This window comes from Puntigrus tetrazona, chromosome 10, assembly GCF_018831695.1.
Source record: "Puntigrus tetrazona isolate hp1 chromosome 10, ASM1883169v1, whole genome shotgun sequence".
NCBI classification, from domain to species: domain Eukaryota; kingdom Metazoa; phylum Chordata; class Actinopteri; order Cypriniformes; family Cyprinidae; genus Puntigrus; species Puntigrus tetrazona.
Window position 1 is genome coordinate 14,105,708 of NC_056708.1, and position 19,703 is coordinate 14,125,410.

The following is a 19,703-nucleotide window of genomic DNA, read 5'->3' on the forward strand; positions in this document are numbered from 1 at the left end:
TTTATTCTGGAACATTTCTGACTTTGGCAGCTTTTGACAAAAGTTAAAAATCTGCTGAAGCTGGTTAGCGTGAACTTTTTAGGTTTTCTGATTTTTGTATTCAGTTTATACAACAAAAGGTTGAAAACTCTCCTACAAAAAAGCTGAGAAAACTCAAAAATCTGGTTCCTTTGACTTTTAAGTTTTTCAGGATTAATGTAAATAATAATTTAATCATTTAAAAAAAAATTAGAAATATTGTAGAAATTACACAAAGCTCTCAATGAAATTGACTTCATGTCTGCTTTTTGTTCTTTTGTCAGAGATGGTGGAACAGTAGCTATTACCAAGTAATGTAAAATACATTGCTTAGTGTAGCTACTGTTCCACCACTCTGTTTTTCAGATGCCTGTTTAATAATGAGCCCTTCAGTGTCTACGCAAACATACAGAAGCATCCTACTGCTGATTAATAATGACATCAAGTTGTAATTGTTGTAATTCTGAAACTATTTATATTTGCAAAATGAACATTTCTTTATAGATGTTCTATGACATTTTGAACCAACTCTCTATAGCTTCACGCTGCTAGGAAACCACGAGATACAAGCTCTCATGCAATAAAATATAAAAGGCAGAACATCAGTTGTGCATCTGATTGACTAAATGAACATCTCAGAATCTCTTGTATGCTATTTTAAATACTTGCTAATTAGAAATTCTAGCTTTTTCATAGATTCAAGGAGGAAAGAATAAGTTTAGAAAATGTTTTGCATATTATTTATATTTATTCTTTATAATGACTGAAACGCTTTTTGTATTCCTTCTTAAACTATACTTCAATTTTCTGAGTTTTCATCACCTTGTCATTACAGACACTGTCTGCATCTTTCTTCCATCTTCCTTCACAGGAGCTTTTTTTCTGTGCATATACGAGTACATCAAGGCTTTGATTGATTTTGACTTGTTACCTGTACATAGTGTATTTTAATGTACTTGTGCTTGTTTGTTTAGCAGTGGACTGAAAATGGCATTTGAAAATTATACTGTAAACAATGTAGACAGCTTTATAATCACTGGATTTGATCACTTGCCGAACCAAAAGCTCCTCGGATTCCTCATCTTAATAACCTACATGCTTATATTGCTTGGGAACGGCATCAATCTGTTTATCATCTTGACTGACCGACATTTACACAAACCTATGTACATATTAATCTGTAATCTAGCTGTTGTTGACATAATGTTCTCTTCTACCTGCAGCACAACCATGATCTCAGTGCTGCTGGCTGAGATTAAAAATGTTTCATACTACTCTTGTATCTCAAGGATGTTCTTCTATCATCTTGGTGATTTGACTCACAATATGCATGGCTCTGACATTAATGGCAATAGATCGACTCATTGCAATCAGGCTTCCTTTGAGATACCACAGCATTGTAACAAATTCACGAACATTTCTGTTCATTTTTCTGACTTGGCTCATTACTATCACTTTAATGGGTGTTTTGACATCTGTGGTAGACAATGTCCCATACTGTCAGCCTGTCATCAAATATGTGTTCTGTGATTATCCTTCTATGATCAGAGCTGCTTGTGTTAATCCTGAACCTTATTTTTTCTTGCCTGCAATGATCAATCTGTGGTGGTTCTGTGGACTCTTCCCCTTTGTTATGTGTACCTATGCTGTCCTGGCCTATAGTGTGACCAAACTCTCCAACAAATCCAGCAAAAAGCAAATGATCAACACTTGCTTGAGTCACCTCATTGTTCTGCTCAGTTTTTATGCACCAAAGCTGGTCTCTAACATGCTAACCCGAATAGGAGTTGTTCTAACTTTAACAGAGAGAAATGCAATATTGATTATTGCTTCTCTAATTCCTCCTTAATAAATCCTGCTGTTTATTGCACCAGGACTAAAGAGATCAGAAAACGATTGTCAGATGTATTTTTGCACAAAAAAGTTGTACCAAATCATTTAAAGGTTTTATCATAATGGATTATTGTGTTCATCATTCTTTCAACAAATTATGACAATGTTTTGTTTAATAATATTCGATTATTCTCTTGATCTTGTTAGAGACTGTTTATTTTGTTTTTAAAATGAAAAAAATAAGGTGTCAATATTGTACAAAGCCTACCAAACACTGTTTGTTCACAAGTGTTGAAATCATTTACCTAATATTTCCAAATGCTGAACAATTGATTTAGTTCAGTCAATATTTACTTTGTGTGGTCTTTTATTGATCTTTATAATTAATGATGAGTGTTAAAAGTTACCGATAACCTGGTTTGACAGATTTTGATTGTCATTGTGAACATTAATGGATAATGACACTTTTTGCATCACTCATGTTTGATAATTCTCTCAGGGTTGGTTCCCATCTGTACAATCTTCAGGATATGTCTTGTCTCCAGAGAGCAAATTAAAAACATGTAGCAAATATGTTGACACTCTTCAGAGCAACAAGAGTGACTGTGTTAATAGCACTATGTCACATGAAAACCCTTGACATGTCTTCCCCAACGAGAAACCTTTTTCACAACAGATATAATAAGCAAACTGTATTAAAAGAAATATATAAATTAAGCAAAAATTAAATAGATAAAGTATGTAAGAATATACTATTTCCAGAAATCTAGGGAGGCATGTACAAATGGCTGGTTATGGTTTAATGATTTGCATGTTTTTGTGTTTAATATACTGTACAAACATACAAAATTATGTTAAAATGAACAATGCTGTATATTAAAATTGCTGGAATACTGAAAATATTCAATACTGAAACTAAATGAGTTGCTCCTGCTCATATGATTGCTTCACTATCTTAATAAAATAGGCCATGATGCTTCTTAATATACACATGGGCCCTCTTAATTATCCACTAATAGTATAGTAGAGATAATGTTCCCTGTAGTGCTTGAGATCCCATTACACAAATGTTTTAATAGAATCAGTATCTAATGTTACTTTTGGGACTAACACCACCACTATTCATAATATTCATGCTTTAAATACAAAGGCAGAAATACACTATATATCAGTTTTGTTTCACCTTCTGACATAATGATTTTTTTAATCATTCAGGATGTAGTGTTAGGTTTAAAGTTAGATTTTTAGGGTGGTCTAAAAATCGATTTTTAGGCCTCAGATGTCTAAAAGTGCTTGTCAATAATAAAATGACTGAGATTAGGGGTAAGCGATATACAGACATATTGAACTGGCAGAGATTTCTATTGATTAACTATTGTTTCTATCATGTTTACATGCTCACATGATGTTGCTGTGCTACGTGGTCATGAAAATGTATCATTTACATGTTTTAAGCTTTGCCCCTAAAACTCAAGTGTCCCCTTTCAGTCATTTTAAGAAGAAAAGGCCAATGAAAATTGGCAAGAGCATTTGTATCTTCTTTCTGATGCTCCCCATGTGGAGCGTGCGGCTGCGGTGTATTTATGCCCTCAAAACGCCACCATCTGGAGGAATCGCCCAAAGCTGGTAAGCTGTTGTCAGCTCTCGCTGCCAAAGCTTACAGTGCTGTGGGCCAGGCCTCCCCCGCCCTGCACACCATGGCTATCCTGCAAGTCCACAGAGCCAAGGCACTCAAGCAGCTGCATGAGGGTAGTTCTGATCTGAAGTTAATGCAGGAACTGTGCCCAGTGACTGACTTTGCTCTACGAACGACGGAAGTCGCAGCGCGTCCCCTCAGTCAGGTGATGTCCTTTATGGTGGCCATCTCTGAATAAACCTGGCGCAGATGAGTAACCGTTCCGTTGTTCCATCTTGTACGCTGGCTAGCACTGCCCAATCCATCTCGCTGGCTGATCCAGACAGTTTGATTTCTCGCCAGGTGTCCACCCAGGCTATCGACCTCTCGCCAACGACTCCTGTTACCCGGACAGCTTTCTGTGCGGAACTTACTTCCGCAGACTAAACATCTCCAATCAGGCGCAGCTGTCTGGGAGCGGTCCTCGAGAGCATCGCCGCTTACGTTCGTGTGGGTTCCTGTCGAGTCGAGCGCGACCATGGACCCATCGTGCGCTCTGTACCGTGCCCGCGCCACGTGTGCTCCCTCCAGTGCCTGCGCCTCGTACGCTCTGTAACGTGCCCGCGCCACGTGCGCTCCCTCCAGTGCCTGCGCCTCGTGCGCTTCCAGTTTACCCACCCTCCTACCCTTGTCATACACCGTTGATAGATCCCAGCAGCCCCTGCGCTCATCCTCAGCTCACCAGCTGGTGCTCGCCACGGGTCTGCCGGTCTCCATCACCGTCGTGGGTGGAGGATCCCTCGCCTCACCGTCCCGCCTCCGAGTCCCGGACTCCACCTCGGCTCGTAGACCCATCGTCTCTCCCTAGGCTACTAGCTCCCTCCTCTTCACCGTGGTCCGTCAGTCCACCAGCTCCACAAGGCTCCATCATCCCTCCGGCTCTGTCAGGCTCCTCCGGCTCCACCTCAGTCCTCTGTCGCTCTGGCTCCGCAGCGTCCTTCCCGTCCCCTGTCTCCGCATTGGTTGCCGAAGCCTGCGGTGTCGCCTAGGACCTCCAGCACCTCGGCGTCACCCTGGCTCTTCGGCTTTCCGCCTTAGTCTCCTCCACCACCTGCTCCGCCGCCATCGGTCGGCCCCATGGAGTCGATGGCCACTCCTCCTCCATGGCTCCTCCCTCCGTTGGCTCCACCGTGGACCACCATGGCTGGGCTCTGGATCTCCTCCTGCTCCGGACTCCTCTTGTCTCCTCCCTGGCTCCTCCCTCCGTCTGTTCCTACCTGGACTATCTGCCTACCCCCTCCTGGGGGCCGTCCTCCACCAGAACCTCCTCCCAAGATCCGGTATCCCCAATTCCTATTTGTTTTGTTTTTTGATGTTACACCTTCCGGGGGGGGGGAAGATAATGTCACATTCTCTGGACTTTGTTATTGTTTTTGTCGTGTGCCATGTGTTCCATGTGACCTACTTTAGTTAATTGTCTTAGAGTTTTCAACTGTGTGTAGTTAATTTAGTGTTTTACCTGGTGTATTTAAGTCCTGTAATTTCAGTTCTGTTGGTCCTATCTCATCTTTATGTGCGTGTGATTTCGTCCTATCTGCCTGCCTGTATTTATATTGTTTATTTTCATCTCTGAGTAGATTAAAACATTTTAGTTCCCTTTATGCTCGTTGTGTGCTCTCCTGCTAACCACACGCGTGACAGGCATGGCATCAGGGCACTCTCCAGGTCAGCATTACCACAGAATGTCTCAGTCTCTTTAGCCTGTGGTCTAACCCAGCATTACAACGAGCAGGAGTGCCTTTAGGACAGTGTATATGCTGTATGTAATGGGCACACAGCTTCAGGCTCCTGGATGGGACGTCGACTGCAGTGGCACATCAATGAGTGGCACAGAAGTACTGAACTGAGATATTTTTACCATCTTTAACAGTTAAATACACACATTTGTATGATCCAAAGTTTTTACCACACACATTATTTTTGTCCCATCTGTTTATGCTGAGACAACACTCGTTCAACTAAATGAAAAAGTCAGAAAAGGTACACCTTGCAATGTCAAGGTTTTTTTTTTTACTTTGGACGGATGGAAGGTGTGGGTAAGGCCAGGAGTGGTGTTATAATGTGAAATTAGGTAAATGTATTTATTCATTGTGATGGCACTAAATGCAATTAATAATGTCATTAACTAAATACAATGATATCAACGTATCAGTTCCAAGATATCGATATTTTATGAACCTACAAGCATTTGTAAACCTTTTTAAACATGCTTTTAACAGCTTAACAACAGTTTAAGTTAATAACATATAACATAGGATGTGTAGACCCTATATGAGAACATAAAACATTTATGGGGTTTATTTTGCATAGATTAGAGCACTTGTCAAACACAGGTTTATGCATTATGTATCACCAGCCTTAAAATGTTATGCATTATGATGTTCTGAACAAACAAGTTTCTTACGGCTGCTAAGTAACTGTGACGTAACTGTCGCATCATATAAAATATAAAAGGCAGGACATCAGGCAAACATCTGTTAGATGAGAAGAATTTTTCTGGATGAGAAAAACATTTTTATTTTCCATGAAAAACATTTTTTAGGTTCTAAGGAGGAATGCCTAAAGAAGAAAGAAACAAGAAAATGCACATATTTACATTTATTCTTTAAAATGATTGAAACTCTTTTTCTATTTTTGATAAAAATATACTTCAACTTTTACAGTTTTCGACACCTAGCCATTAATGACACTGTCTGCATATTTTTGCCATTTTCCTTCACAGGAGCTTTTTTCTCTGCATATGAGTACATCAAGAATCTAATTGATTTTGACTTGTTACCTGTATACAGTGCATTTTAATGCACTTGCGTCTGTTTTAGCAGTGGACTGAAAATGGCAAACTACACTGTAAGCAATGTAGACAGCTTTATAATCACTGGATTTGATCACCTGCAGAACCAAAAGCTCCTCGGATTTCTCGTCTTAATAACCTACATGCTTATATTGCTTGGGAACGGCATCAATCTGTGTATCATCTCGTCTAACAGACATTTACATAAACCTATGTACATATTAATCTGTAATCTAGCTGTTGTTGACATAATGTTCTCTTCTACCTGCAGCACAACCATGATCTCAGTGCTGCTGGCTGAGATTAAAAATGTTTCATACTACTCTTGTATCTCAAGGATGTTCTTCTATCATCTTGGTGATTTCACAGAGTGCATGGCTCTGACATTAATGGCAATAGATCGACTTATTGCAATCAGGCTTCCTTTGAGATACAACAGCATTGTAACAAATTCACGAACATTTCTGTTCATTTTTCTGACATGGCTCATTACTATCACTTTAATGGGTGTTTTGACATCTGTGGTAGACAATGTCCCATACTGTCAGCCTGTCATCAAATATGTGTTCTGTGATTATCCTTCTATGATCAGAGCTGCTTGTGTTAATCCTGAACCTTATTTTTTCTTGCCTGCAATGATCAATCTGTGGTGGTTCTGCGGTCAGTTTCCTTTTATTATGTGTACATATGCTGTCCTGGCCTATAGTGTGACCAAACTGTCCAACAATGCAAGCAAAAGGCAAATGATCAACACTTGCTTGAGTCACCTCATTGTCTTGTTTAGCTATTATGCACCAAAAATGGTCCATGCATTATTAACTTGAATAGGAGTTGTTCTAACTTTAACAGAGAGAAATGCAATTTTGATTGTCGCTTCTCTAATTCCGCCTTAGTAAACCCCACTGTTTATTGCACCAGGACTAAAGAGATCAGGAAACGATTAGCAGATATATTTTTGCGCATAAAAGTTTCACCAAATAATGTAAAGGTTTTATCATAATAGTTTATTTTGTTAAATCTCATGATTACGTTTTTGTTGCATTCATTCATGTATTTTCTTGCACTCTTGCTCATTTTAGAAATCAAGCTTATGCATAGATGTGTTAATATTTTGAGGTGTACATGCTTTGATGCATATAACACAAATGCACATAAAAATATATCTACACGCAAATACTATTAATCCATCTACCAATCCATCTAACATTTCTCTCCATATAAGGTAACTCTGAGTCTCCATTTAAGGTACTATTTGAAAACTCATTTCTAACAAAAGGTAGCCATACTGTGGCCCAGTTTGGCTAAAAACCTTACTACAAATGAACATGCCATTTTAAAAGCTAGCAGATCTCTAAAACATAAGCAAAAGATGATGCATTTCAATATATTTTAAACACCTGATTAGTTTTATGAAAACTGCAGCTTATAGCTCTACATTTTTTACACCATTTTCATGTTTTCTTACTTAACAGACATTAATGTTTGTGTTTTGCTCATCAAGAAACTCATTAGAGGTTTCATGTCATGGGTTTTCACGTAAGCATGTGCAAGAATCCCTGTCACCGTTGTTTGTCTGAAAAGTGTCAACATATTTGCTACATGCCCTTAATTTGTTCTCTGGAGACACTAGACAGACCCTGAAGACTTTACAGATGGGAAACCACTGAGTGATGTAGATTTTATGTAGATATTGACATTCAAACCAAGTTCTCTTAGAGGTGTATGTGACCTTTAACCTTCTTTTGTGAATTATTAAGAACAAAATATAACTGTGGCTTAAGTCTGGATTTAATGTAATTTAAACTGAATTAAAGATGTGGTACAAAAAATACAACTAAATGTAACAGGTTTTTTTGTTTTGGTGAAATTGAGGTATTTTGCGCCACCCAGTGGACATTTTACATTAATGCAGTCAAACATTGATATGACTAAATGATTAAATTTGTGCAAAAATGTATTTATTTATTTATTGTTTGTTTGTTACATTTACAGGTTACAGGTTTTATTATTCTTAACAGTGTCAGGCTCTAAAAATATAAAATCCCCAAAAATAAAGACATTTTATTAATAATAAAAACACATTAATAAAAACAACATTTCATACTTAATATTATTATTAATTGACATTAATATTATTATTATTATTATTATCATTATTGTATTAAATTAAAATTCAATGGCTAATTAACTCAAAAAAGGAAAATACTATGAATCAATCTTTGTTTATTTGACCTTTTGACCTATTTTCATAGGTCTAGACAACAACAACATGCATACTTCTTTTTATACCAGAGGTTGCAGGTGTGTTCGCTTAGACTAATAAGTTTATCTGCCAAAAAATAAATACATTTAATGTCTATTTAGTACTAAGGTATCAGTCATAACTATGGAATATAAATAATAAACTTAGACAGCTGATAAGAAGGATATCGGACAAATAAATTAAAATAACACTTGTGTCTGAAAAATAGACCACAGGTACTGCTGTATTTAGCATAGAGCAGGGCAAAACACTGATGCTGTGGAAATACCATCAATTTGCTGACTTGTCTCAAGGGAGTGTATTAGGGGTGTTAATAAAAGGACACAAACAATGTCTTGTTTTCCCAACAGAGTCAATAATCTTATTCATTTATATCATCATTGTATTAGTGGCTTGGAACCTCAGAGCATTTGAGGCGAAGGGGTTTATAATTCAATAAATATACTATATGATGCTTTGGACTACTGATTAAAGTTTAACAGACTTCAAATATCATATACCGTTTCAGCAGATTGATCACAGTACATTAAGAAAAATTGGTCTGTATCATAAGTCTTGCAAAATTATGTTTAAATATGCATTGTCTAATTAAATATGCAGTCATTTACACACATTCCAGAATAGAAAATCTGAACAATAGATAAAGCAACGTTTATATTTTTTCCTAAATCAGAAATGTGTTTTTTGAATAATGTTATATAAATCAGGTGAATTATATGAACAAATACATATTGTATATATAAAACTAAAAGTCTGTAAAGTCTGTTAAGTAAAGAAAAAAATTATATTTAAAATCTACAGATGCAAATAAAACACTATTCTGAAAAAATGTTATAGAAGCAAAATAGCTTCAAAATATAGCCTCTTATATATCACTATATATAAGTCACTATATATATTACTACCTCATTTGAGCCCATTTTTGTTTTACTGTTCAGGAAATATAGTAATATTACATGCTTAGCATGCATAAATGTTAGTCTTAGTCTAAAATAATTTAATGTATTTAGCTATTATTTTAATATTTGATACAGTTTCATGCATTTTTGAGAAAAGGAGATCACTGATGGAGACGTTAGAGACCAAGGGTTTCCAAGTAACATCCCGTAAACATCGTCACTGTTGTTTGTCAGAAGAGTGTCAACATATTTGCTACATGCTCTTAATTTGCTTTCTAGAGACACTAGACAGGCCCTGAAGGTTATAGACTGATGGGAAAACAGACCTGAGAGAATTTACACTGAGGAATCCAGCAGATGAGTGACAACACCAATTAATGTAGATGCTGACACTCAAAACAATCAAAACCCCATGAGATCTGATGACAGGCAGGAAAAGTTTGTTATGACACCAAACTTTAAAACAGAAGATTTACTGATATTTACTAATTACTTATATACTTCACATCACGTTATAGTTCAGCTTTATAAAACATGTTAAAGCAATGACATTTTAGTTAGATTCTATTGATAATTCACAACACTAAGCACGGTGTACGGTGATTAAAATCAATAAAAACATTTCTGGACAGCCTATATACTCACAGAGGCAACAAGTGAAAAATATTATTAGCTGAAAATAATATAATTGAAAAAATATCTTGCCGTTTTTTTTTTTATGTGTGACTGAAAGCGAACTTGAAGTGGTATGAGGCCTGTTTTGAGGTTTTTTCCACCCGTTTAAGTTTATGTGCTATGAGTGACATTTAGTCCCTAAAGCCACCTTGACCCTGTCATCATTTGAAAAAAAAAAGCCCGATCACACTGTACATAACAGCAAACACTATATAAGTGATGCGCAATAATGTATTTCTCTTAATTTAGAGTCAACATAACAGGTGCATCTTCACAGTCGTATAGCTGTTTATTGATAATGAATTATTATCATGCTGTGTATTTTATTTTTATATTGTATTTTATGCCATTTTACTTTCTTGAAAGATTCTTTAATGCTTTTTTGAAATACGCATTTTACGGTTGCCATTTTAATAATATTTAATACTATATGTAACAGTTTACAAATAATATTATTATATTGTACTATCTTTAACATTTTGTTCAAAATACATAAAACTTTAGGCAGTCGTCTTAATCATCTGTGACCTATAATCCTATAATCTCTGCAGATCTGGCAACATGTTACCGAAAAACTGGACTACTATCACCGAGTTTATCATTGTGGGCTTCCCTGGACTCCATCCAGACTACTACGGCCTGGTCTCTGCCATTTTCTTCATCGTCTACACGACCACAGTGGCCGGAAACACCGTCTTCCTGGTACTGTTTATCACCTCGGAGAGCCTCAGGAAGCCCATGTACATCATCCTCGCGAGCCTGGCGATGTCTGACATGTGTTTCTCCACTGTTGCCTTACCTAAAGTCATATCCAGGTACTGGTTCAATGCGAGGCTTGAGCCCTTTCACGCTTGCTTCTTCCAAATGGAGCTAATTCACTATTTCGGGACATTAAACTCGCTTATAATGATGATCATGGCCCTCGATCGCTACGTGGCTATTTGTTTTTCCCTGCGATACCAGACTGTTATGACTAACCGCATCATGTACACGCTAAACGCAACGGCATGGGTAACTGCCTTCATCGCTCCCACAATAGCCACCCTATACACTCAACAGCTTCCTTACTGCGGCCCTCAACTGATCGTTCAATGCTACTGTGACCACATCTCTATTACCAGCCTAGCCTGTGCTGAAAACAGCAAGCAGGTGTTGGTGGCCCTGTGCGTGGCCCTGCTCGTGCTCCTTCTCCCTCTGGCCTTCATCATTTACTCTTACTGTCACATCATAGCGTCTTTGATGAGGCTGTCCAGCTCTCAGAGCCGCTGGAAAAGCTTCGCCACCTGCAGCACGCAGCTGTCCATCATCGCTCTGTTTTACGCGCCTCGCTGTGCCGTGTATATAGCCAATTTCCTGCAAATCCAAATCAGCAGAGATTTCAGGATACTGCTCATATTGCTTTACAGCCTCGTTCCGCCGCTGATAAACCCCTTCATCTACTGTTTACGTACTCAGGAGATCAGAACGATCGTGAGCCGGTGGGTGAGCAGGCAAAAGGCCTTTCGAGAGATATCTAGAATTAACGTGATCACTCTGTAAAATATTACGTTATGTGTGGAGTTGTGATAGAAACAAACATGCACTGTATGGGAAGCAACTGAATAAAGTCTTTGGATTTGTAACTGTGTTTTTATGTTTCGTTTAAATATGTATTGTGAAGTGTTCCGGTGAATTCTGGTGGTTTCAATAGAAGAAAAAAAAAACTACCGAAACATCTGTTTTGTTATTAACAACAGCATTTATAAAGTTAGCTCCTTTTGGATGTACGGTAAAACAGAATGTAAACAGAAAAGATGTTATTGATAAAGTTATATATTTGTAATATAAAAATATTTAGGATTTAAGTATTTGAAGTGCATATAAATGCAGTACTGTCCATCCATTTGGATTTTAGACTTAACGTTGGTGTATATTTGTCAGGAATATAGAAACGAAACACCCAGTCAAGAATTAAGATTTCTGCACTCCAAAAAGTATGTATTTTAAACATTTATTTTATTTTATTTTCAAAATGCATTTATGGCACAAATTGACATTTAAGTAGATAAATCTTGGCCTAAATGCAACAGAGCCATAATATATATGAAAACAGCTGTTGTCTGTGGATACTCTGTGCATCAAATTACAATTAAGTGAAATTAATAAACTACAGTCTCACTCTTTAAACTGCATTTATCAGGAATTGACAAATAATACTTATATATATATATATATATATATATATATATATATATATATATATATATATATATATATATATATATATATATATATATAATTAAACAATGCATTAGTGGTCACAAAACATGCAGTTAAACAAAGAGAATATATAATATATTTATAATTAAATATATGGCAAAACAGCAACCAATTCTTACTATTAACTAGTTTCTTATTAATAACATATTGGCTGTTTATTAGTGCTTATAAGGCACATATATTTTGCATGACCATATTCTATATCCTAATCCTATCCAATACCTAAATCTAACAACTACCTTACTAACTAACTATTATTAGCAAATTATTAGTTTGTTGAGGCAATTATATTAGTTTGTTGATGGTTGGTTAACAGCGAGAACTGGTCCTTAACGCACAGTGTGACTGAATATCATGAGAATATTTTGGAATAGGGAACACTTTTTCACTATTAACAATGACTGTTTCCTCAATGAATTCCTAATTTGGTGCTTATTAATAGTTAGTAAGGTATTTGTTAAGTTTAGGCATTGGGTATGATTGGGTATGCAGAATAAGGCATTAGTTAGTATCTTATAAATGGCAAAAATTCTAGTAATATGCATGATAATAAGCAACTAGTTAAGAGACCCTGAAATAAAAAAATGTAAAGTAGTATGCTTTTCTGTCATGGAAAATTTAAAAAACAGATGTCACAGCTGTCATTTACTTGTATTCATTTATTTTCCCTCATTTTAGCACCACCTGCTGGTGACCTCTGCAGATGCTGATATAATTAGTACAAAATATTTTAATAAAATAAAATAAAAAGCTAATCCCGTCTGTGTGAATGCGCGTCATGCAAACCTGTAAACCCCAAAGGTCAGCTCAGTTTCACAGCACAAAAATCCTCTATGACGTGTTAGACCCTACTTGCTTTAACACTGATTCTACAGCTATAAAATAATGAAAACATTGAGACCAGCACAGAGACGCTGAGCCAGGAATACACTGTAGCAGATGTCACATAACTTGATAGAGGAATAATCAAGGTAATTTGCTGAAATACAAGTCAAAATGATATCTAGATTCTTTTTTGTAAATATGTATAATTAATTTACTAATTTGTATTTACATTATTATCACTTTATGAAATTACATATTGAATCATTTATGTGAATTCATAATTTAGCAATTAAATGTTATTAAAATCATGTAATATTAATTGAATGTATAATTCAATCATTTATCTGAAGCCAGATATTTTTCTTCTCTAAGCAGTTATTTCCTGTATGTGTTTAGTATGTTTGCAGGCGAAAGCGCGGCTTCTGTTGTAACTGAGTTCTTCATCGTGGGTTTCCTGGTCTCCAGCCCAAACACTACAGCCTGATAGGAGCTCTTTTATTCATCATCTACATCGCTGTGATCAGCGGAACTCTCTCGTTGTGGTCCTGTTTGTGATTGAACGCACAGCCTCCATAAGCCCATGTATATTATCATTCTGTGTTTGTCCTTGTCTGATATTGGTTTCTGTACAGTCGCTCTGCCAAAAGTTATTTCTCGCTATTGGTTTAATGACGGTTATATTGGCTTCTACGTTTGTCTGTTTCAGAGGCAGCTCATTCACTATTTTGGTACCTTGAACTCTCTTATTATGATGATCATGGCACTAGATCGGTACTTGGCGATCTGTTTACCCGCTAAGATACCCGTATTAATGACTAATCGCACTATGAGGCTTCTGATAGGGTTTTCCTGGGTTACTGCGATGATTGCTCCGACCATTAGTTTAATGCAGACAGTGAAGCTACCGTTCTGTGGGCCAAACATGATCCTTAATTGTTTCTGTGATTCTCTATCTATAAACCAGCTGGCCTGTGCTGATGCCACCCTCACAAATCTAAATGCATATGCTTTGGCAATGTTTGTGCTTTCGTACCATTCACTTTCATCTTATTTTCCTACTTAAGTATCCTGGTCTCTGTGCCCGATTAGCAAATGCACAGGGCCGAATCAAAGGCTTCTCTACCTGTGCCACTCAGCTGACTATCATTACCATCTATTATGTGCCCCGTTTTGTGGTTCTAACCAGTTCTAACCTCCCAAACTCTCAGATGGACAGCAGTCAGAGGATCGGACTGGTCATGTTCTGACAGTCTGCTTCCACCTATAGTGAACCCCTTCATCTACTGCATCAGGATCAAAGAAATCAGACAGTTCTTTATCAAATGGTGTGTCCACAAAAACAAGACTACAATTCTAAAACAAAGTTAACTATCCCAAAGTGAAATTATCTACCAGAGCTCATATATCTTATTTTATGAAACTTACATGTACTATGTGCCGTTTTATGGCCTTTAACAGTTATATAAATAACATATTTTATATTTTAATATAATAATGCTTTTAAATAGAATTTAAGCAACATTTATCCAGATACTAAACAAACAAAAAAAAATTTTTATATTTTCCAAAATACACAGTAGACTGAGTGCATCCTACAGTGGGTAATTGGCCCTTGATGTTAATTTTAAAAAAGTAATGCTTAGAATAACTAAGCCTTAACTACTATGCACTTGCACAAAATAATAAAAGTATATAATTACAAATTGAATTACAGAAATTAATTACAGATATAACTTACATATGGGTCTTTTTAAAAACATAAGTACCATGTGTAAAAACATGTATGTACACAATAAGTGCATTGTACCAAATGATTCATTTAAATGTAAGTACATAGAAGTTAAGGTCACCTGATATAAAGTGGGACCATTGTTTTTATATATTTGTAAATATAATGGTTGTAGGTTAAAGTATAAATAAAACATATATCCCCAACCCCCAAAAGTGCCCACTCTAGATTTCTATTCAGAAAAGCTTGAAGTAAATGATGTTTGTTATTATTTTAATTTCAGGTATACATTTTGCATCATGCATTAGGAGTGTAGCTTTTGTTTGTTTCGTTATTTAGCATTAGACCACTGCTACTAATATTTGTATTACTTTATTTATGCATCTAAGGCTTTACTTATAGAACGTTTAGCCTGTTTTGTACTTTTTCTCAGAGACTAAAACAACACATGCCTATTAAATGTATGTCATAATTAACACATTCTTTGGTGAAATATCACCTATCAAACTATATTTTTAAAGAATATAGTACTTTATATTATTAATCTTTTTAACTGATCTACATGATCTACTGAGCGGAGAAAATGTATTCTCGCGCGTGCAGTTTCAAGAAAAGGTAGCAGCAGCGTTCTGTATAGGCTTGTGTGTATCTTCAGGTTACCATGGTTTCGCCAAAATATCCTACAGTTTCTTTCTCGTGACCCTTGCTTCTTAACAAGTAAGACTCCTCCAGTGTCAGGCGTATACATATTTTTGGACATTTATTGCCTTTTTAGACATGCACCTATATCACACATCATGTTAACATTAGCCTGTTAAACAAAATATATAGGTTTCTTATTTTAGACTTTGTGAGGAGATTTGACAGAAATCACGATGTATCATTGTATCCACAAAACGGTGCAAAAAGCTTACAATAAAACTCGTTAAGACCCATTCATGGCTAAAAGGAACTCTGTTTTGCTAAGTTCTTTGGTAACTTAGAAGCCCCAAATACTTAGGACATAGGCTACTGTGACTTTACAAAATAGTGTGTGCGTGTGTGTGTGTGTGTGTGTGTGTGTGTGTGTGTGTGTGTGTGTGTGTGTGTGTGTGTGTGTGTGTGTGTGCATCAAAAATGACACCAGATTTTGAATTATGTTGGAGTAAAAAAAACAGCACAGACTTATAAAAATGAAATAGCTCATGTATCTGTGTTGTACAAATACATGCAATAGCTAAGCTAAAGAGCCAAACTCCATGCTATAGTTATCTTCTGGCTAAACATGTCCCAAACCCCAAAGGTCAGCCCAGTTTCACAGCACCACATGGTTCAGGATCTTCTGTGATGTGTTAGACCCTATAGACACTTTAATACTGCTTCTACAGCTATAAAATAATGAAACCTTAAGCAGAATACTGACATCAGAGCTGAGAGACGTGGCACATTGAGACAATACTATTTTAGCGGATGTCACACTTAATAACAGAGGAATAATAAGGTAATTTTTCCAAAATACAAGCCAATAGTAGATTTTTGCAATAGCATAATTTTGCATAATTTAAAAGCACTATTTAATGGTTAATAGAGATTTACTTAAGTACTGTTTAGTATTATGTATTCTTATTAGTAATATCTTATCATTTAAGATGTTTAATTATGTTATGATATATACACTGCATGTTTAATCTAATTTTTAGCTTCAAGTAAATATGTGCATATTTTTGGGCAAACCAAATCAGTCAAAAGAAATTTTTTCAAGGGTGAAGTAACTTTCAGTGTAACATACAGCATTACTTCTTTCGCAAGTAGTTATTTCCTGTATGTGTTAGTATGTTGCAGGCGAACGAAAGCGCGGCTTCTGTTGTAACTGGGTTCTTCATCGTGAGTTTTCCCTGGACTCAGCCCAAACACTACAGCCTGATAGGAGCTCTTTTATTCATCATCTACATCGCTGTGATCAGCGGAAACTCTCTCGTTGTGGTCCTGTTTGTGATTGAGACGCGCCAGCCTCCATAAGCCCATGTATATTATCATTCTGTGTTTGTCCTTGTCTGATATTGGTTTCTGTAGTCAGTCGCTCTGCCAAAAAGTTATTTCTCGCTATTGGTTTAATGCGGATATATTGGCTTCTACGTTTGTCTGTTTCAGAGGCAGCTCATTCACTATTTTGGTACCATGAACTCTCTTATTATGATGATCATGGCACTAGATCGGTGCCAGCGATCTGTTACCCGCTAAGATACCCTGTTTTAATGACTAAAATCGCACTATGAGGCTTCTGATAGGGTTTTCTGGGTTACTGCGATGATTGCTCCGACCATTAGTTTAATGCAGACAGTGAAGCTACCGTTCTGTGGGCCAAACATGATCCATAATTGTTTCTGTGATTCTCTATCTATGAACCAGCTGGCCTGTGCTGATGCTACCAGCGCCAAGTCTCATTGGATATGCTGTAGCAATGTTTGTGCTTCTTGTGCCATTGTCTTTTATTATATTTTCCTATTTAAGTATCACTGGTGTCTGTGCCCGATTAAGCAAATGCAGGGCAAAGATCAAAGCCTTTTCTACCTGTGCCACTCAGCTGACTATCATTACCATCTATTATGTGCCCCGTTTTGTGGTTTACACCACTTCTAACCTCCCAAACTCTCAGATGAACAGCGGTCAGAGGATCGGACTGGTCATATTCCTACAGTCTGCTTCCACCTATAGTGAACCCCTTCATCTACTGCATCAGGATCAAAGAAATCAGACAGTTCTTTATCAAATGGTGTATCCACAAAAACAGGATTGTCAACAGGTCATTAACTATTTCTAAATGAGATGACTCGCCTGTTAGAGCGCTCTTATGCACACCTTATTCCATGCAAATGACATGTTATTTTTATACAGTTATGTGCTGCTGTCATGCATTTACAATATTTGTTAATATTATAGTCATTCGCGTGTGCATAATAATAATAATAATAATAATAATAATAATAATATGTATTAGAAGAAAAATCAGGAAGGCCATTTATTAGTCATTGAAAGACAAATAGACAATAAATATAAAACAAACAAAAAGAGGAATGAAATATGGCTATATGGAAAGTTTGCATGTCCTGTTGTTTGGTTATACTGCATGTACAGTAAAACTATTTTTAAATACTTGTTATTTGTGAAGTTTATGACCTCAATAATTAAACACTAGATGAAATAGTTCTAAATTAAAAAATAATTCTCATGAACAGGCTGCTGTTATTATGTTTATTTAGTTGCTTACCGGTGTTTTAGTTGCTTACCATCGGTGTTTCTAACACACGTGGTGGCTTTTAAGCCAGAAAGTAATCAGAATGATCAAATCTTATCAAACTGGTAAATTTCGCACAATGACCACTTAATGACACGTAAGTTAACGTTAACTGGTAGTGCCAGAGTTCTGCTGAGGAGAGAAACTAAAACTTACCGTGTCGAAAGAGGCCATGCTGTGTAGTGATTTACTACGTGTTTCCTGCTTTTACCTGATTTTAGCTCTATTTTTCATTTAAGTATATTAATTTTTTTCTCATCTTAATTTATGTACAAAAATTGACACAATAATAAATAATTAATATTACTTGATTTAATCAATATTAACAATAACAAATACTAATGACTATTCCATGAAACACTTAAACACTATAGTGATTTGCGTAAATAGGAGATAGAGTGTAATTATAATTTTACCCACAAGGTGGCACAGGAAGATCACAGAAGTATGACGACGTTCATGAACGTTTTGCAAAGGCCTCATTGGAAAGAACACTGATGACTAGTACCTTTTTGGTCAAGTGTCTAAATAGAATATAAATATAAAATAAAAAATATATAAATATAGAATAGTTCTAAAGTCAACACCTTACAAATGTAGCCCTTTTAAAGTCATTATAAACAATCTGAAGGACAACATATCAAGCAATAACCATTTCACTTCAATACTCTGGATTCTTTATTCAGTTTATAGATGTATTTCCATTTGTAGTTTAGAGAATAAGAAGCATTAGGTTTATTTACAATTATCTTTTAAAAACTTCAGCTCTGTACAGATTTGAACCCTGATAAGGACCAATATTTTCAGAACCTAGTGCGGTGTTAAAAGCAGAAAGCAAAGACCACATAAAAGGAAGTCAAAAATAAAACATCAAATTATGAACATGTTTGATTAAAAAAGAAGAGACAGACAGAGAGAGAGAAAACAATAATTTCTTCAGCCATTAGAGGATTTGCTGCTGTTAAAGTACATGAAATTGTCAGCGTCTCCTGCTCCAAATGCTAATGTGCTAACTGTTTTTAGACTATCATACACTAGACACCAATATATATCAACAATCTATAGTTTTATATTTCTCTATAAGATTCATAATAAATATACTCTACACATATATGTAACCTTGAATACAATTCCCATTTTTGGAAAAATATTAAAAAGGAAGGAGGGGAAGAAAAAATTACACAGATTTAGAAACCAGAAACAGCTCATGTTTCCTGTATTTGTACAAACAAATTTTAGATCTAACAAGGAAGAAATAGAAGCAAAACCAAACTTCATTCCACAGATATCTTCTGGCTCCAAACACCAAGCATTAATTTACACCACTACACTTTTGAAAATAAAGGGATAAATCTTATCACCCTTCCTGAAGAAACAGCTCAAAGATCTATCTAAAAGAGGGCAAAGCGCCTTGCTGGTTGACTGTCAAAACACGTCGCATAAATGTTACTGTTACTCGTTT

At 36.1% G+C, this 19,703-nt stretch overlaps 1 protein-coding gene and 4 pseudogenes across 1 annotated transcript; all 5 read left to right on the top strand.

Annotated features, from left to right (window-relative positions):
* The first annotated feature begins 1,005 nt into the window (after positions 1 to 1,005).
* LOC122352437 lies at positions 1,006 to 1,974 on the top strand (annotated as a pseudogene).
* Positions 1,975 to 6,358: 4,384 nt separating this feature from the next.
* On the top strand, positions 6,359 to 7,317 carry LOC122352438 (annotated as a pseudogene).
* A 3,398-nt stretch (positions 7,318 to 10,715) lies between these two features.
* Positions 10,716 to 11,693, top strand: LOC122353216 (olfactory receptor 1-like). Its single transcript, XM_043251181.1, has one exon. It carries the CDS (start codon positions 10,716 to 10,718, stop codon positions 11,691 to 11,693), a length of 978 nt encoding a protein of 325 aa, XP_043107116.1.
* A 1,942-nt stretch (positions 11,694 to 13,635) lies between these two features.
* Positions 13,636 to 14,606, top strand: LOC122352439 (annotated as a pseudogene).
* A 2,173-nt stretch (positions 14,607 to 16,779) lies between these two features.
* On the top strand, positions 16,780 to 17,771 carry LOC122352496 (annotated as a pseudogene).
* The last annotated feature ends 1,932 nt before the right edge of the window (positions 17,772 to 19,703 follow it).

What these genes read in the sequence shown, in the direction of transcription:
- LOC122353216 (XM_043251181.1), top strand. Translation starts at nt 10,716, where the DNA reads ATGTTACCGAAAAACTGGACTACTATCACCGAGTTTATCATTGTGGGC.